This window comes from Zootoca vivipara, chromosome 11, assembly GCF_965207765.1.
Source record: "Zootoca vivipara chromosome 11, rZooViv2.hap1.1, whole genome shotgun sequence".
NCBI classification, from domain to species: Eukaryota; Metazoa; Chordata; class Lepidosauria; order Squamata; family Lacertidae; genus Zootoca; species Zootoca vivipara.
Genome location: NC_142594.1, coordinates 30,876,812 through 30,904,421, shown reverse-complemented (window position 1 = coordinate 30,904,421; position 27,610 = coordinate 30,876,812). Strand labels below are relative to the sequence as shown.

General features: G+C 43.8%; 2 protein-coding genes across 10 annotated transcripts in view; one reads left to right on the top strand and one right to left on the bottom strand.

The window, feature by feature from the left end:
• The window catches only part of DYNC1I1 (dynein cytoplasmic 1 intermediate chain 1), a 249,924-nt gene extending 244,902 nt beyond the window's left edge, over window positions 1–5,022 (top strand). For all 9 annotated transcript variants that reach the window (XM_088653899.1, XM_088653900.1, XM_088653902.1 and 6 more), the window contains one exon: window positions 4,219–5,022. In XM_088653899.1, coding sequence (XP_088510025.1) covers window positions 4,219–4,329 — 111 coding nt within the window. In that variant the 3' untranslated portion in view covers window positions 4,330–5,022. The remainder of the gene's footprint in view (window positions 1–4,218) is intronic.
• A 2,559-nt stretch (window positions 5,023–7,581) lies between these two features.
• SLC25A13 (solute carrier family 25 member 13) overlaps window positions 7,582–27,610 on the bottom strand; it is a 110,496-nt gene continuing 90,467 nt past the window's right edge. The window contains exons 15-18 of the mRNA XM_035129397.3: window positions 21,816–21,954; window positions 10,688–10,846; window positions 10,503–10,593; window positions 7,582–8,864 (exon numbers count right to left, since the gene is read on the bottom strand). Coding sequence (XP_034985288.2) covers window positions 8,684–8,864; window positions 10,503–10,593; window positions 10,688–10,846; window positions 21,816–21,954 — 570 coding nt within the window. The 3' untranslated portion in view covers window positions 7,582–8,683. The remainder of the gene's footprint in view (window positions 8,865–10,502; window positions 10,594–10,687; window positions 10,847–21,815; window positions 21,955–27,610) is intronic.

The following is a 27,610-nucleotide window of genomic DNA, read 5'->3' as shown; positions in this document are numbered from 1 at the left end:
CTTTACGTGCAAAACCGTTTGCAACAAATCTCGTTCCGTATCAAATGCATTTCTTATGGTTTGTGTGCAGACAGCTTCAGGATGGCAAAAGCTGTGCTTGGAGTAAACAGTTTAATGCACTCCTGAGATAGGGTTTTTCTGTTCTTTCCTAAAATGCTTCTGTTAAATTGAAAGATTATAAGGATGCTGATAAACCACACTCGGTCTTTATTTTGAAGCCTCATCTTAGTCATTATAACCATTTGCTTGGCTGATGCTATTGGAGGAACCAAGCTAAAATAAACTCAAACTCTCTCTCTTTTTTTTTTTTGGACGGTCCTTAATTAGCCAGCTTTACAAAATCTTTTTAACTAGCTCTCTTGAAGCCAAACATAATTTAGAATGGAATATATAAAAATGAGAACCCTGAGATGGAAATTTGAGCGAATCTGCATTACAGGCTTCAGATAAAGAAAGAAGAAGAAATATATCTGTCCAAATATATATGGTATTTGAATAGGAAACATAAAATCCAAATAGCACCTCTCTGACATTCATTTTTGTAAAATGATGTGCATGGGTATGGGTGGAGGTTGAAGGCGGTACAGTGGTACCCAAGCCTGGTAATTTGTCTCCTGAGGTGACTGTGGCACCAGGCACACTATACCTTTAAAAGAGTACCCCTAGCTACTTTTAATACCCCTATTAAAAGACGCCTGCTTCTTGGGAGAAAAGCAATGACAAACCTAGACAGCATGTTAAAAAGCAGAGACATCACCTTGCCGACAAAGGTCCGTATAGTTAAAGCTATGGTTTTCCCAGTAGTGATGTATGGAAGTGAGTCCTGGACCATAAAGAAGGCTGGTCACCCAAGAATTGATGCTTGGGGGAGACTCTTGAGAGTCCCATGGACTGCAAGAAGATCAAACCTATCCATTCTGAAGGAAATCAGCCCTGAGTGCTCACTGGAAGGACAGATCGTGAAGCTGAGGCTCCAATACTTTGGCCACCTCATGAGAATAGAAGACTCCCTGGAAAAGGCCCTGATGTTGGGAAAGATGGAGGGCACTAGGAGAAGGGGACGACAGAGGATGAGATGGTTGGACAGTGTTCTCGAAGCTACAAACATGAGTTTGACCGAGCTGCGGGAGGCAGTGGAAGACAGGAGTGCCTGGCGTGCTCTGGTCCATGGGGTCACGAAGAGTCGGACACGACTAAACGACTAAACAACAACAGCTACATACTTGCTCCAAGAGCAGGCCGCCTCCCATTGGAAACCACCCACTAACAGTGCCTCAGTCTTATGTGGATTGAGCTTCAGTTTGTTGGCTCTCATCCAGTCCATTACCGAGGCAAGACACTGGTCCAGCACTTCCACTGCCTCACCTGCAGATGTAAAGGAGAAATAGAGCTGAGCGTCATCAGCATATTGCTGACCATGTACTCCAAAACTCTATAGTCGATCCCACTTGGTGGTTCCATGTAGAAGTTAAATTGCACGGGAGATAAAAATGGAACCCCGAGGAACCCCATGTTAAAGGCTCCATGGGGCAGAGGAGCACTCCTCGAGCATCCCCCTCTCGAAACAACCATCCAAGCAGGACCAGAATCACCACAAAGCAGCGCCGTCGTTGTTGTTTAGTCGTTTAGTCGTGTCCGACTCTTCGTGACCCCATGGACCATAGCACACCAGGCACTCCTGTCTTGCACTGCCTCCCGCAGTTTGGTCAAACTCATGTTCGTAGCTTCGAGAACACTGTCCAACCATCTCGTCCTCTGTCGTCCCCTTCTCCTAGTGCCCTCAATCTTTCCCAACATCAGGGTCTTTTCCAAGGATTCTTCTCTTCTCATGAGGTGGCCAAAGTATTGGAGCCTGAGCTTCATGATCTGTCCTTCCAGGGAGCACTCAGGGCTGATTTCCTTAAGAATGGATAGGTTTGATCTTCTTGCAGTCCATGGGACTCTCAAGAGTCTCCTCCAGCGCCACCCACCCCCAATTCAGATAGAGACTCCAGAGGGATACCATGGTCAGTGGTAGAGAAGGTCAAGAAGAAAGAAAGAATAGGGACACATTTTCCCTCTCTTTCTTCCCACAGTGGTGACAAAAGCAGTTTTTGTGCCAGAACCAGGAGAAATTCAATTAGGTACATATTTAAAGCCAAAATCTATCAAAATTCCACTTTCCAAAATGATGTGAACAAAAAAAAAACTGCCATCTTTCAAAATTCACATTTTTACCCAGACTTTGTGATGCAGTTCTCCAACCCAACACTTTTTACCAAAATGCATGTATTAGGGGGAAGTGTGCATAAAAAGGAAGATATTAATGAAAATAGCATACACAAGTGCATTATATTAGGGGAAATAGCTTGTAGTCCATTGAACTGCGTATGAAAATGTGTTTTCTAGGAGAAATTTGCACTAAGATGCTGGTGAATTTTCATATGGATTTAAAGAAAAAGAAATCAGAAATTGTTGCCAAATGTGGAGAACTGAATTTAAGATTGGAAAAATGGAGACAACTGAAATGGACAGATCCTTCCTTCTGCACTTGTAGTACAAATTTGCAGAGATGTATAAAAAGGTGCATAAAAGAATTGTATGGTTTTATGGCTCACTGGCAGTAATGGGGCACATACTCCAGATGCTCAATGTCAGTCACACTGCTTCCTGCCTTGAAAGAAGTTCCTTTCCAGCCATCTACGTTGCATAGTTTCTTTATACAGTTACTTTCTCCTACAGCATCCAGCGAGAGATTAGACTTTAAGGAGCTGTAAAAATGTGCATGGTTAATTTAAATTCATGTTGCCAGCTTCTAGGGTCGGAGTCTATGAAAATGTACATAGAGGAAGCAGTCTGGTGATTGTTTCAATCTTGTTTTGCATTATCTCTCAAAAATTGCAAGACTAGATTTGGCTAGAATGGATTCTGGGGTGGGGGGTGGGGTGGGATTGTCTCGTGGTATCACTAAAGCACCCTAGCATCCATTCCATTTGAAATACATATCCCGCTCAGAGCATACTTTTGTCCTGTCTTCATAAGAATAAAGTGAAAAAAGGAACAATTTTACCAGGTATTTTCAGTGTTAAGGGCTGGGAGGAGAAATTCTGATCAGTTTGCATAATATTTGCTTGCTCCAGAGATGCTTAGCATTTTTATTATATACCTTTTCTGTAGCTGTACTTAGAAACAGACCAGAGCAAAAATCATGCAACATTTCCCCTCTCAAATCTCGCTACATAATGATTTCAGAAATATGACATGGGGCATACATTTTTAACATGTGTAACCCATGTAGAATCATGGGGCATACATTTTTAACATGTGTAACCCATGTAGAATCGCCCTGGTCGTGTCCAGCTGCTGCTATGATAACATTCTGACCTTAACTTATAGCAGAGATAGGGAGCCTGTGGCCCTCCCATTGGACTCCACCTTCCATTAGCCCCAGCCAACATGGCCAGTGGGCAGGGATGGTGGGAGTTGTAGCCCAACATCTGGAAAGCCACAGCTTCCTCATCCCTGATTTGTCATGGCCTTCTACTGTAGTGGGACATCTCCTTCCAGACCAACACTCTGATAGCAGGGAAGCTAGGCCAGTCTGATTCAGTGCCGTCATTACTGAGATGCATAAACATAAAGAGCACATCTCAAACCAAGGCTGATGAGATCATGTTGTGGCGAAACATGGTTCATAAATGGTGTAAATAAATGCTTAATGTTTGAAAGTCTGAATAGTCTTGCCTACATCAACTAGAAAAGACTTTAGTTGGTTTTAAAGGTAGCGATAGCATTTGGTTGGATTCTGCCACTTGTTAACATGATAAAATGTGTCGTGTTCATTTCATTGCCCTACAGCATTTTTATCCTATATCTAGCAATCCATCCATCTATTTATTTATCTATCTATTTAGTATCATCCTAAAGCAGGAGGGGCTAACCTGTGGTCCTCCAGGTGCTGAACTATATTGCTGATCAGCCCTAGCCAGCCGTTGGCAGGATGCTTGGAATAGTATTTTCGCAACCTCTTTAGGCAAGCCTAAGAAAAACAACAAAACTGTTCAACTGGCTGTTAACATACCCCATCACAGATTTTTATAAAACACCCAGTTGCATCATTCCTCCAAGAGGGCTGCTGTAAACAGAATAACGAACGACTGTCAAAACAGTGTGGCTTAAGACCTCCCTTTGTCTACAGTCTTTAATTTCTCCACGCCATTGTCTGTTTAATTCTTGCAGCTTGCTATACCGCACAACGATGAGTGGACCCGATTTGCCCGAACTCTGGTGGAAATCCGCGCCAACAGAGCAGACAGCGAAGAAGAGGGAACCATGGAGATCTCTGCCTAGAAGAGAGAGAGGTGTCCTTCCCTTTGTAGCCACCTGCCCTCTGTTGATTGCAGTCATGTTCCGTGTCAAGTCAGTATTGTTGTGGCTTTCCATGCCAGTGTTGCTGCCAGCATTCCCCGGGGTTCCGATTTCTCCATATTAATCGCGTTGTGCTTCAAGCAGTCTGAAAATATCCAGAGCGTTTTCATGCTTCATATTTCTTTTTGAGAAGTTTATGAATGAGAGGACAAATCAAGCCCAAGCGGGTTGGGTTGTTGCCTTTTAAATCCTTTAGTAGATGCAGTAACTAGCTAGGAACTCCTGGATAAACTTGGGCTCACGCATGTTTCTGGCACAGTCCTATTAAATCCATATGAAGTCAGATATGATTGGGTACAGATGTGGTGCGCTTCGCAACATGGGACTGGGCCAGAGACTTTTAGATGTGGTGTTTCACATGGTGACTTACATTATGAATGGATGTACTATACGAACATTGCTGCTCCTTATTTATTGCGGTGTGCTGCATGGAACGTATTTATTTGAAAGCATTAAAATAAACGATCCCAAAGCATGTGCATAACGAGCAAACTGCATTGTCTCTGCATGCCTGTTGGGGTTATGTCGAGTCCCAAACAACTATTACTGGATGTCACTTTTTACTAAAATGAAATCTGTAAAAGGGTTTGGTTGAATAAACAGAACTTTCTAAAATCGCCTATTAATCCTAGATACTTTAGCAATATTTCATGTGCAGTTGGTCCCCGGCACGCATTGCAGGATACCACTAATGGTCTGAATGAGGAAGTGTTGTTTCAGAAGTAGACAGAGGCAACGGCAGTAAAATGTGTCAGAGCTGTTCTGTAGCCACATTTTGTTGGTTTTCTTCTTGATAAAATTATTTCCGTTACTGGTCAGCCAGAGAATTGTAACTTCTGGGGTAGTAACATTGATTAGATGAACAAGGTTTTTTTTTTTGAGTGGCAAGAGTCAATATTACAAATGCACAACCATAATCTTACCGGCGAGATTTCTGTGGGCCATTCTGACGCTTCATATGTATAGACCCATATGTAAATTTAAGCTCTGAGCTTCTGCAGCTTCCCGGCCACATGAGCCAATTTTACACTGTGTTTGCTCAAATTAATGCAGAATCTGTCTGTGCACTTAAATGAGGTCTGACGTTACTTCCTCTGTTCAGCTGCAACCATTGGGATGGTCTCTTGGGAGGGCTTTGGAGTCCTGCCCTGCCCATCCCACTTCCATCAGTCCCACCCATCATGGTCAATGGTCAGGCATGGTGAAGGGCTACAAGTTTCCCATCCCTACATTAGTATCCAAACTGGACATACCTTCCTAGTCCACTGTTAAATGATCCAAAATAAGTGTCTTTTGTCAATGGAATGGGACAGGCAGTGTCTCAAGGCGAGGGTTCTTTGGGTATTGGTTAAGCTCCAAGTCAGCATCTTTCATCCTAACCTGCTCCAAACGATGCAGAGGACCAGTTTGGTCCAGACACTTGGCTTTGCAGAGAGAGCCAAAGCAAAAAAAAAAAGGCAAAACCACACATTTTGGTCCTACTGTTCACAATTCCATTTTCTCTCTCTCTGCAACCACGCATCTGCCAAATGGCACCATCTGTTTTGTCCCCGGACTTTGCCAAAATAGAGTTCTTGTATTTCGCCCCCTGTATTTCCCGCAAAGTTGCAGCGTTGCCTCTTAGGCGGCAAGTAGGACTACTTTCTAAAGTATACACCGAGAGTGGTTAAAAAGGCACAATTTGTTCAAGTGCTGTTTCTGGGTTATTTGCTGTGTTTAACTTCCCCAGAGAGTTCCATAATGAAAGTATCTTGAGGTTTACTTATTTCCAAACCAGCCAGTAATTTATTATGTATAATCATTAGATTTAAAATATGTCCTTTAGCGGAAGCAGCACAGCTAAACGGCTCAAGTGATAAAATGATGCTTCCATTTCCAAAGTGCTTTTTACACTGCTCATTTTCCACAGTGCGGAGCCTAATCAGAACCGCCGAGCCGAATGCAGAGCCACACCAGTTGGGTTGTGCTCATCGGACGCGTCCAGGGAACCAACATGGCAAAGAGGTCCTACTTGGTGGCACATTCAGGGCACTCTTGCCCTGAAGTCTTGGTGCCGTGAGAGTGATGGCTGCAGTCCTTACCCTATCCTTGGAGGTGAGCTGGTATCAAACCCATATTATAGCTGACTGGCTGAGGTTAAGACAACAGGATCTTGCTTAAGGCTAGCAGCTTGTTAAATTTGTGGCAGAATTTGAAGTTTGAACAAGGTGGGTCGGGGAGACTGCTCAGCATTCAGCTCAAATTCTCGGCCAGGACACAAGTACAATACCCGTAACAAGGTACAGCAAGGCTTCATAAATTGACAGTCTGCCAACTTGACTTCTTCATAAAAAGAAGGCCAAAGTCCCATCTAAGTCTGCACCCAGCCAATGCTTAGGCGCCTTCTGTTTCAACCTTTAAATGATTGCTGAAAGCTTTTCTGTTCTGCCAGGCTTATGCAGGCAATTCAGAATAGGTAATGGTAATACCAGATTTTAATTTTTATGTGTGCTTTTATTTATATATAGATATTATTGTAAAACACTTTGATATTTCTTACAATAGCGACCAGCATATAAATAGTTTTCTTAAAATAAATGCACAGAGTTAGGTTCTGTTGCAAACACCCAAAGCTTGTTTAATGAATGCCCTTGCTCTTAATTGTGACATAGAACTTTAACCAATCAGTTCTATTAAATCAATAAAAATTGCAGTATTCCGATTTTATGTTTTAAGTAATAATGTGTGGAGAATTTGATCCAGTTAGTGGCTTTAGTTAACACTTTAAAAAGATCCAAGGCAAACTTTTTTTTAATTACTATTAAAAACCAAAGCCTACATCCATTTTATAAAAATAGGACGAGCTTTTAAAAAGTTACTGGTGGTCTCAGCATGGGAAAACAGGCCATGTGGTGGCATTCGTGACAGAAGGCTTGCACTGCGAAGCCTTTCTAGGCATATGTTGCAATACTTGTTAAAAGAAAGAAAAGAGTTTAGCCCTCAATGACTTAGCCTCTCTCAGATCCCTTAACGAAGTACATCTCCCATAATTCTTTGCAGGAAGCTGCGACTGTTTTAAAGTGGCGTCATGGCGCGAATGTGGCCTTAATGTTGGTATGTTGGATTTTCTCAGTTTCACACTAAACTCTGCAAGGCAGCCCCATGCCCACCCCCTCTCCAAAAGAAGGCAAAATATTTAATCTGGTTGTTGTTGTTGTTGTTATTATTATTATTGTATTTTTTTTAAAAAAAATCTGTTTTAATTCATAAAAATTATTAAGAATTTCCACACAAATATTTGTCAATTACAAGCTGGCAGTTAAGGCAGATACCATTGATACAGTGCATGGGTTTTTCTATTGCATTTATTTAAACAAGCAGCAGGTTACTCTAAGGGCACCAACACAAAAAACAAGAATCCAAATGCTGATGCAGGCCTGGTGTGACCCCCTTGGGCACAGCCTCCATTAGTGTCGATGAAAGCTGCGCTGGAGCCCCGAGGCAAATAGCACTGAAGAATGTATAGCTACACCTCTCGGTGGCCCGTGCCTTTTGGTGTTGAATTTTCATCTCATGTGGTACGATGCTCTTCCATAAAGTGCAGAGACTATGGGAAAAAATTAGATTTCTCTCCCCATCCCCACCCCCACAAGCCTTCTGATACCAGGAACAGAATATAATTGCTAAACGCTTGTCGATGTGGTTTCAGTTAGAAAAACATGTTCCCCATAAAACCCTCCTAATACAATCCAGGAATGCAACTTGTGCGTGTAGTACCCATGAAAAATACAGTCATTCTTGGCAAGAGCCAGGTACCACTCGTATTGACACCTTTTGAATCCTATAGTACGGATGCAAAGGGAATGTGTCCCCAATTCTTAGACGCGCTGTCTAAATTGTTCTGCGTTGAGCACCACGATCTCTCTTGAATAGCCAACATGCAGCCATGATGACGGGACCACCCTCCCCGGAATACACCACCCTCCCCAACAAGAAGGGCAGTTGCATACTGCCCAAGTACATTCACGATCCCAGGTATGTGCAAGAAAGAACAAAAATGCATTCATGGACCCAAACCGATAAGACTACTCTAGCAAGAATTTCACAGTGATCCGATAAAAGGAAGCGCAGAGACCAATGATTCACACTTAAAAGATGGGGAGCAGGTGGGAGGAAAGACTTGCAGGTCAGACGATGCTGGGTTGAGACCGGAAAGCTAAAGGAATGAAGTTATTAAGACTGATCAGATGAATGGCTCTTTCCCAACATTCTGTAAAAGTAAGTCGCTGCCTTGTGATCAGACAGGCGCTGCCTTTGAGGTAGGTGGCGAAGACCCAAATCGAGGTAAGTAAAGTCCAAATTTGTTTTCAATTCCCGCAAAAGTGGCAACGGCCAACTTGTAGCCCCCCACGTGGTCGGGGTTCGGTGCAGGTAAGGTGATCCTTGTTTTCAGAACGGCTTCAGATCCAGCTGGCTTCCTGAAATACATATTATATAGATATATGTAAAGTTCTTTCCAGAGAAAAAGAGCCCCTGCCCACAAGGGCTTGCCTGGGACAAAATGCTATTTGGTTTCCGCCTCTCTCCAAACTCCCATCCATGGCTATTCCTCCTGGTCACTGGGCAACATCAGCACTCAGCCTTGTGGAAGAGTTGGTACCTGGGGCTGGGGAAGGGGCTGGGGAAGGCCCATAGCTCAGTGGTAGTGCATCTGCTTTTTATGCAGAAGGTCCCCGGTTCAATACCCAGCATCTCCAGGTAAAGTTATGCCCTGCCTGAAACCGTGGAGAGGCAATACTGAGCTAGATGGGAAGTTTCCTATAATCTTCTTTTTTCTCTTTTGTACCGATTATTTTAGTCTGCTGACCAAGATGCTCTTTGACTACAGTTCCCATCATCCCTGGCCACTGGTCTTGTTGGCTGGGGTGATGGAAGATGGAGCCCAACAGCATCTGGGGTGGAGAATGTTTTACATGCCTGTAGAAAAGCAAAGTCCTATAATCTCCAGCAGCTGCCTATAAAGCAGCACAGTAGAAGTACATTAAAAATTACTTTGAGACACACCCAGAAATCGGTTCAGTATGAAATCTGTTTTGAGCGTTGGCAGAAGAGGTGACATGATGGCTGATGAGACTTCTCATAGAATCATAGAGTTGGAAGAGACCACAAGGGCCATCCAGTCCAACCCCCTGCCGAGCAGGAAACACCATCAAAGCATTCTTGACATATGGCTGTCAAGCCTCTGCTTGAAGACCTCCAAAGAAGGAGACTCCACCACACTCCTTGGTAGCAAATTCCACTGCCGAACAGCTCTTACTGCCAGGAAGTTCTTCCTAATGTTCTCAATCTCATTAACAGCATGCCAACACTACTGTACTCTACCGTGCCAAAGGTTTCTAATGATTTTATTTTTTTATTGGCAGATGGAAAAATGAAAGTTTTCCTTCTGTATCTTTCGCTAATGGTCTCCCCCCCACACCCTTATTCTTCTCTCTCTCTCTTTTCTTCCTTTCTTTAATTCTATTGCCCCTTTCTTTTTTCTGTTTCTCAGCTTTTGATTTTCTGCTTTCTCCTATTTCTTTGGAGTTCTATGTCTGGGGCCTTTATTAGGGTTCAGAGATTGTATACTCATGGGGGTAGTAGAGGGTTGATGGAAGACCCTGGGTGACGGCCAGGGAAATGCTGGTCCCCCAGGATGAGAGGCTGTGAGGAGCTACTGTCCTCTGTGGGTGGTAAGGATCAGGAACTAGTTTTAAGAGAGAACCTCGCTTGGAAATCAATAAAACTATGTTGTTTTGTTTTTAAAGAAAGGACTTCGTATTTCACTTCATTGATTTGTATCTTCTGTAGTTGTGATTTTATTGTATTATGGGAAAATCTTAATAAAAAGTCTTTTTTAAAAAAAACCCTACTGTACTCTGTGAATGGATGTTCCCTTTGCTATTGAAACACTTGTGCTCCTCTTCCTGTCTGCCCTCATGTACATGACAAGCACTGGTGTTAAAAAGGGTAGCTCTCCCGAGATTTAGTGACCCTTAATTCATAAAGAAAATCTGGAGCTCTTTAAGACTTAACTCCTATAAAGAGAGCCAAGGTGGTCAATCCAACATACTTACGTTCCTCCAAAATCAATGTAGAACCATCTTTGCAGAAGCTCGTAAGTCACTAGGGTTACTCCAAACTGAGGAGACGACCGAAATACACGAGCTGAGGGGCAGGAAACCACACCATTATTCGCCACGTTAATGCATTAGGTTAGCATGCATCCTTCCTTGTTAAAATGAGTGTTTGCAAAGGCTACCTGCAGCTCCTTTCCAAAATGCCCTGGGGCCTTCCTCTCGTAGGATCTTCCCGAAGCAGTCAATCACGCCGCTGTAGGTCGTTTGTCCTGCACGGGCTGCCACCTGTAACCTCGTCTTGATCACATCCGCAGGCGTCACTAAGGAAGCGGCAGGCATTCCTGGAGAAAGGGAAAGCAGGGCAGAAAAGAAACCAGCTTGTTGAACTTGCTTGGAGGTGGGTGAGTTGGCCTGTTAGGGCCCTGGGAAGCTGCCTTATGCTCCATCTAGCTCAGTATGGTCTGTGCTGACTAGCTTACTAGCAGTACATGTGAAAAGGATCTAGGGGTCTTAGTGGACCACAAGCTTAACATGAGTCAAAAGTGTGATGTAGCAGCAAAAAAGGCTAATGCCATTCTAGGCTGCATCAACAGAAGTATAGTGTCCAGATCAAGGGAGGTAATAGTACAGTGGTACCTCGGCTTAAGTACACAATTGGTTCCGGAAGTCTGTACTTAACCTAAAGCAAACTTAACCTGACACGAACTATCCCACTGAAAGTAATGGAAAGTGGATTAATCCATTCCAGACGGGTCCACGGAGTCATCAACCTGAAGCATACTTAACCCGAAGTATGAGTGTAATTGGTTCTGGAAGTCCGTACTTAACCTGAAACAAACTTAACCTGAAGCAAACTTTCCCATTGAAAGTAATGGAAAGTATTGGAGAAAGAAGAAAAAGAAGAGTTACAACAAAGATATGGTATTGCGATTGTAAAAAAAGTACAATATTCAGGAATATGGATGACAGCAAAGAATATAAATTTATTCAATGACAATTATGAACCGGTTTGGAAAGAAATAAAGAAAGACTTAGAAGTATGGAATAGATTAAAGTTGTCGTTCCTGGGCAGAATATCAGCAATAAAGATGAATGTGTTACCCAAGATGTTATTCTTATTCCAAACAATACCGATTATAAAGGGGACAGGACAATTCAGAGAATGGCAAAAGGAATTGCAAAGATTTGTCTGGCAGGGGAAGAAGCCAAGAATAAAATATAAAATTTTGATCGATAAGAAAGAAAGAGGTGGATTCTCCATGCCGGACTTAAAAACATATTTTGAAGCGTCCTGCCTATGCTGGATAAAAGAATGGATAACATTGGGAAACACGGACTTGTTAGATTTAGAAGGATTCAACAACAGAGCCGGTTGGCACGCATATTTATGGTACGACAAGAAAAAAGCACATAAAGGATTTACGAATCATGTGATAAGAAGATCATTATTTGAAGTACGGGAAAGGAATAAAATGCTGTTAGAGACTAAGACTCCATGGTGGATCTCACCAGTGGATGTATTTACTGTGAAAAAGGTGAATATGGAAGGAGAGAGATTAACATATGAAAATTTTTTAAGGAAATCAGAACAAGGATGGAAATTGAAAACATATGAAGAAATTAAGGACTCTTTGACCAGTTGGTTGCAATACCATCAAATAAATGATATATTTTCTAAAGACAAAAAGATAGGTTTTGAGGACAAAAAGTCCAAATTCCACATAGAACTGCTAGAAGGCAAAACAAAATTATTGTCTAGAATGTACGATTTGTTGTTAGAATGGAATACAAAAGATGAACTGACAAAAGAGGTGATGATTAAATGGGCAAAAGATTTTGGGCATAATCTAGATTATGATTGTTGGTTGAAGCTGTGGAATCATACGTTAAAATTCACTGCATGTACTGCATTGAAAGAGAATTTCTGGAAGATGATATATAGATGGTATCTAACTCCAGTGAAATTATCTAGAATGTATAGAATGAATAATAAAATATGCTGGAAATGTAAAGAGAGGGAAGGAGACTTTTATCACATGTGGTGGAAGTGTGATAAGGTTAAAGAATTTTGGGAAATGATATATAATGAACTGAAGAAAATCTTTAAATATACTTTTCCCAAAAAGCCTGAATCATTTTTGTTAGGAATGTTAGGACAAGAAATTAAAAGAGAGGATAATGTACTATTTTTATATGCAACAACAGCGGCCAGGACTTTATTAGCCCAAAAATGGAAGACACAGGACTTACCGACAATAGGAGAATGGCAGATAAAAATGATGGACTATGCTGAATTAGCAAGACTTACAAGTGGGATCCGGAACCAGGGGGAAGCAAGGTTCCTAAAAGACTGGAGTAAATATGTGGACTACATGGAAAAGAACTGTAGAAGTTTAAAAACTCTTGCAGGGTTGAAGTAAATCCTGCGAATTGAGCTTAAGGGGAAGAAATAAAGAAACTGCGAGATAAGTTTTGGTTAGAAAACCTTATGAGGGGAAGGAGGGAAGTCACAATAGAGTATATGTTATTTGTCATTTGTAAATTTGATTGGATGTTTAAATGCATATTAAATGGAAAATTTAATAAAATGTTATTAAAAAAAGAGAAAGTAATGGAAAGTAATGGAAAGTGGAGGTCCGCGGAGTACTTAAACTGAAAGTACTCAAACCGAAGCGTATTTAAACCGAGGTATGACTGTACTCTTACTCTTATCTCTTTGGGGGCGTGGGGGGCGCTGTGATCTAAACCACTGACAACTGGACTTGCCGATCGGAAGTTCGGCGATTCGAATCCCCGCGACAAGGTGAGCTCCCGTTGCTTGGTCCCTGCTCCTGCCAACCTAGCAGTTTGAAAGCATGTCAAAGTGCAAGTAGAGATATAGGTACCGCTACAGCGGGAAGGTAAACGGCGTTTCCTTGTGCTGCTCTGGTTCGCCAGAAGCAGCTTAGTCATGCTGGCCACATGACCCGGAAAAACTTTCTGCAGACAAACGTTGCCTCCCTCGGCCAGTAAAGCGAGATGAGCGCCGCAACCCCAGAGTCGGTCACGACTGGACTTAACCGTCAGGGGTCCCTTTACCTATTCTGCCTTTGCCAGACCACATCTGGAAAACTGTGTCCAATTCTGGGCACCACAATTTAAGGATGTTAACAAGCTGGAATGTGTGCAGAGGAGGGCAACTAGGATGATCAAGGGTCTGCATACCAAGCCTTATGAGGAACGGTTGAAGGAGCCAGGTATATTGAGCCTGGAAAAGAGGAGATTGAAAGGAGATATGGTAGCCATCTTCAAATATCTCAAGGGCTGTCACATGGAAGATGCAGCAAGCTTCTTTTCTCCTGCTCTGGAGGAGAGGGTCTGAACCAATGGCTTCAAGTTACAAGAAAGGAGATTCCGACTAGACATGCAGAAAAACTTTGTGACACTAAGAGCTGTTCGACAGTGGAGCAGTCTCCCTCAGGAAGCTGTGGACTCTCCTTCCTTGTAGATTTTTAAGCAGAGGTTGGATGGCCATCTGTCATAGACACTTTATTTTTCTTTTTAAGTTGAGAGGCAAACAGAAGTCTTCAATAAAATGTCCGAAGCTTGCAGAGTGTCTTGAGTTCACTTTGGGGAGGTAAAAGCCAGCTCCTTTGTAGTTTCCAGCATTTGCCCCTCTATACAGAAGACTGGAAATCTCTGCACTTTTTTGACCTCAGGGCTACATCCTGTGAGAAGTCTCGTTAAACTCAAAACAGGCAGTCAGGTACAAGTTGTGCACAATGCACCAAAATAAAATGAAAATCCCAAACCCCAACTCAATAATGTTCCATGTTTTCCTTTGGGCATATGCACATTTTTATGCGTCCAATTTCTTCAGCAAAGCCTTGTTGGAAGATTTATGCTGGCAGATAAACAAGAGAAAGCAGCAAATACCAAATTATCAGCAGAGAAGGGGCCACAATCCTGAAACATGCTCTCTCCACATAGTCAAAAGGGGTACCTCGAATGATTTTAGGCCTTGAACCAGCAGTTTTTCAAACTCAGTCTAATGAAATAATCCGTATTTAGATTTAAAGAAAAGCAAGGGGGGGGGGACAAAAATAAAGCAAGACTGTATTCAAAAACAGTGTCTCTTCTTATTTTATTACTTTTCCATTTTGCACCAGTTCCAAACCAGCTTGGTCAGATGTAGATGCATAAATCTCCTTTGCTTTTGCTTTTTTTTCATCTTCTTCTTCCCTCTAAAGCTTAATAATTCTGTAACAGTTTTTGTCCAAACCAATGTGGTCTGGCTCCAGAACGTCATCTCACTTTTTTTTTTAGTAGACTCCTTTGAAAGAGATGTAAAAGTGTGTGTTTATCACCAAAATAAGGACTGCTGCTCCCCTCTCAAAACCCATTAAAAAAGAAAGGGAAACACACTGTGCGAACTTTCACATTTGAACATTTGGCAGAAGGTGGCTTTCTCTTAACATGGTCAGCGCTTCCCTTCAGCTAGTCCACAAGTCATTCATTTCACCTCCTGCTTATGAGACACAGAAGCTGGACTTTCACTCTTTAAAAATTAGCTGACTCTTGCAGACACAGCAGCCATGCAGGCAGAAGCCCCATCGTCCCCGCTGTGGAGGTGGTATTTCACAGGAACGATGGATGCCGCCATGTGAGCTTGGTCTGGCCACAAACCAGCCAGTAGTCTTACATGCTTCCAAGGTTCTCCGCCTTGGGGACATCAGCAAGTGTGAACTAGCCCTGAGCTTTGTGGTACAATTTCCAAATAGTTTCCATCTTATGCAGATTTTTGGAATGCAACTATCTGCAAGGCTTTGAAAACGGCAAGCCAGGATTCTTCAGAAACGTATTTTAATTGCAAAGGTCCAGGCACCCTCGGCTGAGTTAAATAGTCTAACGTAGGTTGCAAAGCAGGCATTGTACAGTTGAGTAAAAACCCATGCCACCCTGGGCACCTCTGGGAAGAAGGGCAGGATATCAATTGAATTAATACACTGGTACCTCGACATCCAAACGACTCGACTTCCGAAGCTTTCGACTTCCGAAGTCGACAAACCCGGAAGTCTTTCCCCCCCACGCGCGTTCTGCGCCTGTGCAGAAGCGGTCGGCACATGCGCAGAACAGGCGCTTCGACAACCGAAGACTTTGACTTACGAAGAGTGCCGCGGAACGGATCGTCTTCGTAAGTCGAGGTACTACTGTACTAACAACAACAACAACACAAACCAGAAACACTTAGGTACAAGAGACTTCTGTTTGTGGCAAGGAGGTGAACAGGTGAGAAAGAAGCAAAGAGAAGTTTGGAAATTTTTGGACAGTTGTCCACTTGCTCCTGAAATGTGACATTCAAGTTTGGGGTGTGTGGCACTGCTTTGCGGGGGTTCCAGTCCTACTTGGATGGTAGTTTCCAGAGGGTGGTGCTTGGGGGGTGTTCTTTGGCCTTGTGGAGCCTAAATGTGGGGTTCCTCAGGGTTCAATTGTATCCCCCATTCCTTTTAATGAAACCACTGAGTGGGGTCATCTGGGGTTTGGGGGTACGTTGTCGGAAATATGCTGATGACACACAGCTCTATTCCTTTACACCTGGACCTCTGAGGTGACAATGGCCTTGACTCAGTCAAGAAATTCCAGGGGAGTGCTATCCCTAGACAGACTTGGAGGGGGTTGTGCCAGTCCTCAGCCCTTGAATTCTCCAGATACTTTAGGCTGCAACTTCCCATTAACTCCATTCACTCTGCCAATGGCCGAGGATGATGGAAACCTCAGTACAAAACAAATGGAGGGCACCGTGATGACTGCCTGTGGGCTGTGCCTCCAACATTAGCCAAGGCTTAGTATGGGGGCCTTGTGAGAAACCTATTTCTGTCCCGAACAACCAAACCTAGTTCCTGTCTCCATTTCCAGGGGAAGAATCTCTTCCCAAAAAGTCTTGGAATGCTCCCAGGGTCAGGGGAGTGTGATTATTATTATGTTTCTGCCCATATAAAGTATAATGATAAAACTTCAGGTTACAGGTAGGTAGCCGTGTTGGTCTGGATCGAAGTAAAATAAAAAAAATTCCTTCAGTAGCACCTTAAAGACCAACTAAGTTTTTATTTTGGTATGAGCTTTTGTGTGCATGCACACTTCTTCAGATACAGTATCTGAAGAAGTGTGCATGCACACGAAAGCTCATACCAAAATAAAAACTTAGTTGGTCTTTAAGGTGCTACTGAAGGAATTTTTTTTATGATAAAACTTCAGTTCTTCCTAAAATCCTTTACTTCCTTTTTAGCCCAATAATATCACCCTTGCTTTCGCTAGTACCTGCCACTCATTTCCACTCTCCCTAGTCCTCCTATGCTGCACGATAAGAGAGTCAAGTCACTGCCCTGAATAGTAATCAGCTAATGGAAGATAACCTGAAATGGAAATATAGTAAAAAAAAAAATACAAGATAGGGATAGGGTCCACATTACTGTGCATTTTCTAACCCTATACTGGCAACTACTGATAAAGACAGGCTACTTCTGTGGCTGAACTGAACTTCAAAGAGACAGTTATCGCAGTCTGCAATCGCTTAACAATGGGCAGAGAAGGGGGAAAAATTAGAAAATCTAAGAAATGACTTGGCTCAACACACTGGCTTAGGTTTCAAGTCTAGATAGGATACAGAGCTCAAAAACTGTTTTGTTCCATTATGTTGGGTTTCAATTGACCCGGCTTTAAATCCATAGTCTTCTGACTATTCAGCACAAAGTAATGTACTAACTGAGCAGTTTTTAATAACTGCATCTCTTGTGGATGTTATGCCTAGTCATGTATCATAGGAGTAATTCATTATATTACCACCTGACCCCTTATATCCTTTGCTCAATCACTAAAGACTTCTCGGGAGTCACTGTTAGTGGCTCCTCGTGGCCTGGATTAAATCACGTGTTCAGTATTCTGAGTCCATTTGTGCAGGGTCTCCCACACACCACTTAGACAGAACTGTAATCCAACAGCATACAAACTGTCAAAATAATAATGAATTAAAAAATGAGAATCTGAAAGTCCCAAATCAAAATAAACACCTGCTGCCATTAGACAGTGGTTAGCTAAATGCAGACAGTGGACCAGCTCTCAAAGGGGTTGGCTGCCTGGAGTTTTCAATGAGAGAGCAGCCTGCTTGATCTCAGAAGTCATGATGAGCTTTATAGGTCATGCATATAATTAGACTAGAATGGTGCCTAGAGCTTTGGTACAGATAACATGGGCAACGTTTACCACAGCTTACTCTTCACAACAGAACAACTAAACAGAGAAATGCACCCAATCCAAAGGCATTTTCACAAGAGAAGAATCATTTCACAGTATTTGGACTACTGCAATCGGGTGTATTTTAACTTTCTGACTCGTTCTTAAAATCGATTGTAGGCCTTGGCTGGAAGGAAGTATTTAAGAACACGGGAAGAACGTTGCAAGGTCAGAACTAAGGACAGGCTAGTGCAGCATCTAAAAGTGGCCAGCCTGATGCCTATGGGGATGCAGACAAGCGGGATGTGAGAATGACAGCACTTTTCTGAGAGTGGTCCCAGGCAACTGGTATGAAGAGAATACTGCCTCTTGGTATGGGAAGTATGGTAACCGCCATGACTGGTAGCCAATGACAGCTGTGATCCTCCAAAAAATGTGTACAATGATCATTTAAAGCCATCCAAGTTGGCAGCTGTCCGTCACCAAAGATGGTGGCAGCGAGTTCCACAATTTAACTTTGCACCTGACTCTCCCACCATCTCTGCCCTGAATACCACTGACCATTCAGCTTCACTGGGTGACTCCAGGTTCCAGCTTTATAAGAGACAGAGGGGGAATTCTCACTCTCCACCCCATGTTTTATTATATATACCTCTGATTTATGGACTACTTAAAATGAGGCTGCATTTTAATTTTTAATATTGTATTGTATTTAATATTGTATTTTAATATTGTATTTTAATTAATTCTTTTCTTTTATGTCTTATTGTAATTTTATTGGTGTTAGCCGCCCTGAGCCCGGTTTTGACTGGGGAGGGTGGGGTATAAATAAAAATTTATTATTATTATTATTATCATCATCATCATTATTATTATTATTATTCCCCGCCACTTTTTATTCGCTTTTTTTAAAAAAATAAAAAAATAAAAATCATTAAACATTGTAAGCCTTTCTTCACAGGAACCCTGTGGTAATTTTGGTTGTCCTTTCCCTGCACCTTTTCCAGCTGTACAATATCCTTTTTAAGGTGTGGCGACCAGAACGGCCACACAGGATTCGATTCCAAGTGTGGTTTGGATATACTCGAACGCTTAGTCATCAGGGAACGGACTTTCTTGCATTTCCCAAAAACCAAGCATCCGGGTTTGCATACTTCAAGCCTGGACACTCTTTTTCTTTTCTTTCTTTTAAAGAACACAGCAGTAGCACTGAAGTGTGAACATTCACAATGTGTTCACCAGAGACATGTGAAATGTGGAACAGCCAACTGCAGAAGGCTGATGATAGGCAAGGGTTGAGGCTCAGTGGCATGACATGCAGAAGGCCCGAAGTTCAACCCTGGGCATCTCCATATGTAGGGCTGGGAGAAAACCCTGCCTGGAGAAGCTGCTACCAGTTAATGCAGGCAATACCAGATGGCTCAATGGCCTGACTCAGTAGAAGGCAGCTATTTAAAGTCTCAGCATATGCTGATTTCGAGGTCTATGAACCAGCACTTCAGACCTCTCGGTTGTCACCCTCCAAACTAAGCAACAAAGACGCAAATGGCAGAGCCGGGAGTGAACCAGCATCTCAGATCCTTTTAGCTACCAATAGCAGAAGTGGATAATCTAGCCATCAGTCGTAAAGAACATTTGGCTGCAAAGAGCATCCGGATATTGTATCCTACCTCTTTTATAGAGACAGTACATGTTGAGAGCAAAAACATGCCAAGTTGGGTAAGGAAGGGGGAGAAGAAGGTGAGAGAGAGACCGCTTAGAGCTCTGCTCAGAGCATTCGGCACAGATTGAAGCAGAGCCCAACGCTGAATGCCGGGGTCAACGCCTGTGGTTTCAGGAACGGGAGCAGTTAGCTTTGATACTCTCGCATTTGGAATACAGAAGGCAAAATGCTCAATGCCTGCTTTTTCTGGGCTTTCTGAACTGTGACTCTACACAGGGCCCCTTTAGCTGCTTCTCAGCAGGACAGGGAAAAAAGCATTTGCTATTTGCCTTTTCATTCCACGCAGAAGAGGCCTGGCTTCTCCCAGAGCCATTACATTTCCATTATCTATCATAATAACAGAAGTTCACCTTTTAGATAGATTTATATGCAGGATTTCAAATATGCTACTTTAAACATATGCTGATTTGAGCCACACTGGAGAGAAAGATTTTTTTATTTTATGTATAACTACTTCTTCTTTTTTTAAAGAGAGAGCTTTCCCCTCTCTACCCTTTCCAATAGTCAACAAAGTTTATTACGCCAGCCAGCAGCTTCTCTTTTAACATAGTGGCTTGGTCTCCTCCTGTCAGAAGGCATGCCTTCAGAATCTTATATTATTAACATGACATTCAAAAGTCACGCTAATGGGAGACGTCAAAAGTAAGAATATTCTTTTATGAGCCACTTTTAAGCCACCCCTTTTACAGCCCCCACCCAAATGCCTGCGAAAGAGAGCTCTTCGCATTACCATTTCAACATTCAAATCTATCACAGACTGACATAAGAAGACATTCCTAGTGCAGATTGGCTGCAATGCTTGAGTTAGCTGTATGGAACCGGCTGGCAAAGGTCAAGCAGTCGGTCACCAGCAGCATATGATGCCAGGACTCCGGCAAACACACCAGCTCCAGCACTTAAGATTCAGGTGACATGACCTATAAAGCAGGAGACCAGGCTGCATCTCTCTGTGCATTCACAATAGTCCCTTTGCAGACCTAGTCCATCACATATTCATCTCAAGCTTTTAAAAAGACGCCCATGAGCCTTTTGCTGCTAGATCATCATGTGGCAAGGAGTTCCACAAGCTATATTATGCAGCATGTGTGGGCACGTGCTTCCTTTCACATGGCTTAAACCCAGATGCCAATCCATTCTATAAACTCCCAAGTTATTCTTTTTTCTTTTCTTTTCCAAATCTGGAGAGAATTGCAAAAACCTCTATCAGATTTCAGGCACAGCACATACGGGAGGATACAGTCATCTATGGATACGTGTGCAAGGAAATCTGAGCCTTAGGAAAAGGAAAGCATTGCGTGTGGGAGCTCTGCACACTAAACCTCCTGTCATTTAGTCTGGTCCTGCAGGGCCAGGCATAACAACTTTGAAGCAGAGAACATGCTTTGCAATGTCCCTGGCACCTTCAGTCAAAAGGAACAGGGAGAAGCTGGTGGACTAGGCCTCTGCCTACAACCCTGGAGAGCCTCTGCCAGGCAGCACCATAGCCTAAGGGTAGCCAATGGGGTGCCCTCCATATGTTTGTTGGACTACAACTCCCATCATCCATGACCACAGGCCATGCTTGTTGGGGCTGATGGGAGCAGAAGTCCAATAACATCCAGAGGCACCAGTTCTCCCTGTGCTAGTCCTAAATATTCACCTCTTTGATCAAAATGTTGCTTCCTCCAGATCACTGAGCAGTCCACCTCCATGCCAATTCCACCACTGAACAAAGCCCACGTCACAGTTCCTGACCCAACTAGATACAGATTAAACTATTCAAGTGCCCAATCCACTTGCAATCTCCAGACACTAAAGGGTGGGGTGGGGGGCCTTTTCCGGCCAGAGGGCTAGATCTTTATCTCTTCCCCCCCACCTGCCCCCCAGCAGGCCAAAGCAGACAGGCAGGTGGGGGTACCGGGCTGCCAATCACCTGGCATCATGGTGAGGGCAGGGGGTGCTTTCCTCTGAAGCCCTGAGTCAAGTGAACCATTGTAAGCATTATCATGCAGGGATGTGTACCAAGGGCTTGAAAATAATCCAACTCCTGGTGCTTCTCCTTCAAATGGCCACACATTTGAGGGGGTGGCTGTTTTAAAGCCCTTTGTTTTGAAGCATAGGGGATGTACACAAAGGTCTTCCAAATACATGCATTGGAAGAAGAAACAAGTTGTGCTCCTATCACTGCTGGGTGGTGGAAGCAACGCCTTACTGGGACAACTGGGAGCTTTGAGCATGATGTCACGCATGAGCGTGGGTGTAGGATGGTTGAACGTGGCTTCCTAAAAAATGCCCTGGCAGGCCAGATGGAGAAGACAGGCAGGCCACACCTGGCCCCTACACCAGAGCTTTGCCACCCCTGGTACATTAACATCCCAAGGAAAAAAAACATTACTTACCAGCTATTGCTCCAGCTAGAAGCAGCGACCAAGGGCTCACCCGCCCATCTTCACCTGCAAAAGCAGATTTCATGTGAGCGTAACAGGGGAAGTAAATGGCAGAGAAGGGGATGTCGCGGAGAAAACATGCCTTGGCTCCCTAGAAGAAGAAGAAGAAGAAGAAGAGTTTGGATTTGATATCCCGCTTTATCACGACCCGAAGGAGTCTCAAAGCGGCTAACATTCTCCTTTCCCTTCCTCCCCCACAACAAACACTCTGTGAGGTGAGTGGGGCTGAGAGATTTCAGAGAAGTGTGACTAGCCCAAGCTCACCCAGCAGCTGCATGTGGAGGAGCAGAGACACGAACCCGGTTCCCCAGATTACGAGTCTACCACTCTTAACCAGGAAAACAGAACAAACAAGGAAAAGCTGCATTATGGACCAGAACCACAGCAAGGTAGAGGAAGGGTCGGGAGTTCTGAGAGGCAGGATAACTCTTTTGCTCTCCCCTACTCTCTAGAAAAGGAAGAGCAAAGGCCACAACCCAGCACAGAGTTACGTTGCAGACCGCAGAATCCAACCAGCCTTTTAGGCACACTTGTTTAGGGTAGACTGTGGCTATATTATTTTGCAGGAGCAGCCAGTGCAGCGCAGCCACCTTCAAGACACCAGCATCACTGTTGCTTACCTGGGTGACACAAGGTGGGGGGGGCAGTGGTGTCTGCACAAGTGCACTGGTGGGAGTGCAGGAGGGGCCCTGCTGGGGTGCATGGGCAACCCCAAGCTCACTACTGCTGTACTCACTACCAGTGTCAGGACAATGGCTTTGTGACGCTGAACCACTGCATCAGCTACTCCTGGTTTTCTGCTGGCAAAGTAAAAATGCCACCCACTTGTGGAAAGGAATCATAGAATTGCAGAGTTGGAAGGGAACACGAGGGTCATCCAACCCCCTACAATGCAGGAATCTTTTGCCCAACGTAGGACTCGAACCCACAACTTTGAGATTAAGAGTCACACACTCTACCGACTGAGCTATCCCAGGTGTTGTACGAAGTCTCAAGAAAAGTTATTGCACTGTAGATTTAAGGATGTGGCTGACACAAATGCCTACTGGCACCAGGAAGGTGCCTTTGCTGTGTCTTTTTCTGGCACCTGCTTAAAACATTTTTATTTAGACAAGTCTATCCAGACACGCAGATTTTGATGTTTTAGTTTACTGCTGGTTTTAATTGTGGGTTGTTGTTTTTCTACATGTTTTAAATTATATGCTTTTACTGGTAATTTTAATATTGTATTGCTTGAAAACCGCTTAGAGGTTTTGTTACAATAAGTGGTATATAAATTCTGCTAAATGAGAAGTAATAGAAATGCTTTATGAATGGTCTTTGGCTTATACAGTGGTACCTCTGGATGCGAACAGGATCCATTCCGGAGCCCCATTCTCATCCAGAGCAGTACTCAGCCGGAAGCGCCGAATCTGCGCATGCTTGCTGCGCGTTTCAGCACTTCTGTGCATGACGTCATTCGGCGTGTCTGCGCATGCGCGAATCGCTGAACCCGGAAGTAACCTGTTCCAGCACTTCTGGGTTCGGCGAGTTCGTAACCTGTGATGTATGCAACCCGCAGCGAACTTAACTAGAGGTATGACTGTAATACAGGACCAAAATAAAAACAATATCCCGAGTACCAGTAAAAACGATATCCTGAGTACCAGCATACTGGAGGACCTCAACCCAGGTTTCAACACCCTATAGCTGACAGGAAGAAAGACAAATGGTACCGGCTTGCCTTTGCTTAAGTCCCCTTCATGTGACAAAGTTTGCTGTTTGGAGGGCATGAGCAATAAAGCAACAAGCGGAAATGGGCAGCAGGCAGGGCGCTACACAACCACAGCTGGCTGAGGCTCCCTGGCACTTGCCCAGATTGTATTCTCAAGATTGTGTAGACAGACTCAATCTGCATAGCAGGCCCTTCACATTTTGCAATAATTCTATTTCTTGCAATGTGTTGGTTTTTGTTTCTGTTTGTTTGTTTTGTTTGTATGTTTACTGGATTGTCTTTTACGGTTGTCACCTGCCTTGCGATTGGTATGGCAAATGGCACAGAATAGTTCGTGTGAGCCAACAAGCCAGCAAACCAGTCTTGCACAACAGCAAGGTGAAACACAGCTTCCACTTGAACTGGCACAGCCTGACTTGCAGAGACTTGTGGCATTGTGTAAATGGTGCACAACTGCCTTGAGAACTGCACAAGGGGAAATGCTGACTGCCTGCATCAAACTTTAAAAGTCAGTTGCCACATTGATAATGCTTCACTTTATAGGAGTGCAACTTGCTTGCATATAAATATATAACCTGTTCTTCCTCAGGTGAGAAGAGCTGTGGGCAGTTCTTCAATGAGTCCCTGAACAGGTCAGCCTAAAGATGCTCAGTGGTACAGCATCTGTTTGGCATGGGGAAAGTCTTTGATTTAATCCCTGGCATCTCCAAGGAGGGCCAGGAGAGATCCCAGTCTGAAATCGAGCCACTGATAGTCAGCAGAGTGGCTGTGGGACCTTCGGGATCATCACCGGCAAGCAGAACAAGCCTTGTTCCCCACACCTTCAAAAGCGTGAGTTCTGTGGTGGCTTTGACTTAGTTTTATACCTTGAGCTATAAATGCAGCTCAGCCACAGATAGTCAACCTTCTTAAAGGTAAAGTTAAAGGGACCCCTGACCATTAGGTCCAGTCGCAGACGACTCTGGGGTTGCGGCACTCATCTCGCTTTATTGGTCAAGGGAGGTTGGCAGGAGCAGGGACCGAGCAACTTGGCAAGCCCTAGGCTCTGTGGCTTAACCCACAGCGCCACCTGCGTCCCTATATCAACCTTCTTACCTTTACCTATATTTTCCCCTAGGGAAAGGGTAACAGAAAAGAAAATTGAAAAGCAGACACACTTGGGATACACAGAATGCAAAGAAACCAAGCTTTTCTTCGGGTGATCTATGGGGGTCATAGGGTGAGATTCTAACATGGCAGCCCTGGTAGATATTCCAGCATAAGCAACGAGAACCAATGCCTGACCTGGTAGAGCAGATGTGAACCAAAGTGCAAGACACAGCCTATTAGCGCTTGTTAACTTTGCCTCTACACAGCACTCGTTCATTCATGTTGGCAGCGCCCATCCATTAATGCAAAGCAAAAGTGGGAACAAAATGTTGCCCCATGGATTGCTCCTGTTCAGGATCGCAGCTGGCCATGTCCTTTTCCAGGATATCCGATTCCTTTCCACACACCCCTCCAACAAAATTCTGTGCCCACTGAGCACGCTCAGTTTTCAATGTGCTGCTGGGGGGGTGGTATCCCCCCCTCCACTGAAGATTTTTTACCTAAATATTCTTCATACTTCCCTAAGTCTGCTTATACCCTCCTCTTGTGCAGGGGTGGTGCCCTTGTTACTACATAAAGGATCCACACTCGGATAATGAGTTTAGTATTAGTATACAGAATATCAAATAACTACAGTACTTGTGAAACTGACTCCTATACATCTTCCCTACCTACCCCTTTATTCTTTTAGCAAACATCTACGGTTGCACTCCTGCAATCATTTGCTACAAGGGCGTAAAGCGTGCCTAAGGGGCTCATAAATGCAGCAACTCGCATTCCTAGAGACAAACACTCTTCCGGGTTCTACCGACTTGGCAGGCAACCTTGTGATTTGTTGCACTCTCTGTCAGGCAATGCTGGATATGAGCAAGTATTCTTTCATCTCAAATATTTTCCCCAAAGGGTTGGAAAAAAATATGCATTGTGCCTTTTGTCACAGGAGAGTTCATAAGTCTTACTTCATTTTCCATGCTGACACCCAGATGCATTTTGTTTCAATTGCACTTCAAGATTAGGATACTGATCTTTCGGAGTCCTTCATGCCCTTCTCTCTCCACCCCATCACAACCTTAAGGTTAACCAGGAGCCCCCTCTCAACTCCACCCAGGTTTAACATTGAAGGAACACAGGAAGCTATTCCTGGAACACACTTTCCATGCGGATCCAGCAGGGCCCTAGCCCCAGGGCTGCGGAGCCCGTGATCCTGCAGATGTGGTTGGACTCCCAACTCCCATCAGCCTCAGCTAATTCAGAGTGTGGTCAGGGATGCTGGGAGTTGTAGCCCAAGAACATCTGGAGGACTGCAGATGTTCCCCAGGCCTGTCCTAGCCTAAGCCTTTAGAGCATCCCTTTATGCTTAGGCAGGATTTTGGTTAAGACAAGAGATTTCTGCATATAAAAATCGGTGCATATTGTTTGCAAACACCACCCCGTGCCATCTTCCCCGAGGCACCAAAACAGGCCATAGCTCAAGGATAGAGAACCTCCTCTACATGCCTGGAAGCTCGCAGAGCTGTTGCCGGTCAGTGTGGACAATACAGACCTAGATGGAGCAATGGTCCAACTCAGTATCAGGCAGCCGCTTTGCTATGTTCCAATGACAGAACAGAACTTCAGATAAAGAAATGGCAAATATACACTTCATTTTATTCAAAATCATTAGTGGAATTTAAGCGGCACTCTCTTCTCACTTTTACAGTAATCTCTTTCCAAAGATGGAAATAGCATACTTATATATATATATATATATACCCTCTGGTAATACGCTTTCAGCTTTCAAGGCAGAAAATATCTGTCAAGCTTTGTTCAGCTATGTGTAAACAAAGCTGGATCAAAACTCGGATTCACTTTATTAACCACCACCTTTGGCTCCTTTCCAATATCTCAACAGTCTAAAGTTTCCCCTCGCCAACTCGGTTTTAAAGTCTGGGAAAAGCATGTTTACAGGCAGGGCTCATTTAACTGCAAGTTAATCACCTGCAACCAGCTAATGCCAATTAGGAAGGCTTTAAGGGAGAATAGCCAATGCATCCTGAAAATGCTAAGGAAACAGGAAAAAAGTTTGCTGTGAAGCAAGTTCTCGTATAGTTTTCAGTGAAACTTGCTTCCTTGCTTCCGGATCGCCAGTCTCATTGTACCTTAGTGATGTGTATGCTGTAGAAAGTCAGCTTTAATATTAGTCCTCAGCTAAATTATGACGATTGTCTGCCTGAGTTTATTCTGCCAACCATGACACAGCCCTACTGGGCATGACATTTTGTGGGTGTTTATTTATTAAGGCATTCCCCCAACCCCTTTACCAGCCGGCTAATTTGACTCCCCACTGCCACATCTTTTCTCTTGGGCCTTTAATACTGGATCGTATCTTAAGAGAACAAACCAATAGAGAAAAAGAGCTATGGGTTGTCAGGAGGTTCGGATAATCAACTCAGAGGAGTCAGAGCTGGGGCAGGTTCTTTAGCATGCTAATTCTCGCTTATTCCAGCCTTACCTGAGGTAAAAAAAGAAAAGAAAAAGTAGGGGGGGATCTAAATAAACTATTTCTACTACAAGGGGAGGGTAATTATACTCACAAAGGCACCTCTGTGTCAGGGTTGGGCATAAGGAGCCAGAAGGTCTGGGAGACGCAGGCTTAACCTAGTCTCCTGCAGTGAATGCACATTGTCTCGTGTAGGGGGAAAAATGCCAGACTGGGGGGACCTTGCAGAATTCAAGACAACAGTACTGCACCTTGTCTGAGAGGGTTATTTAATGCTTCTGGCACCTGTACTTACCGCCATCCTCTCTTTTCCTACCTTACAGGTTTAGAATTTATTTGGCATGTATAATTGTTATTTTGATCCTATAGCAACAAACAATAGGCAGCATGTCATTTCTTGATCCGTTAGCATTCCTCTTGGGTTTCACGGGCAACTTAACCCTTCCGATTCGGAAGTGCAGTGAG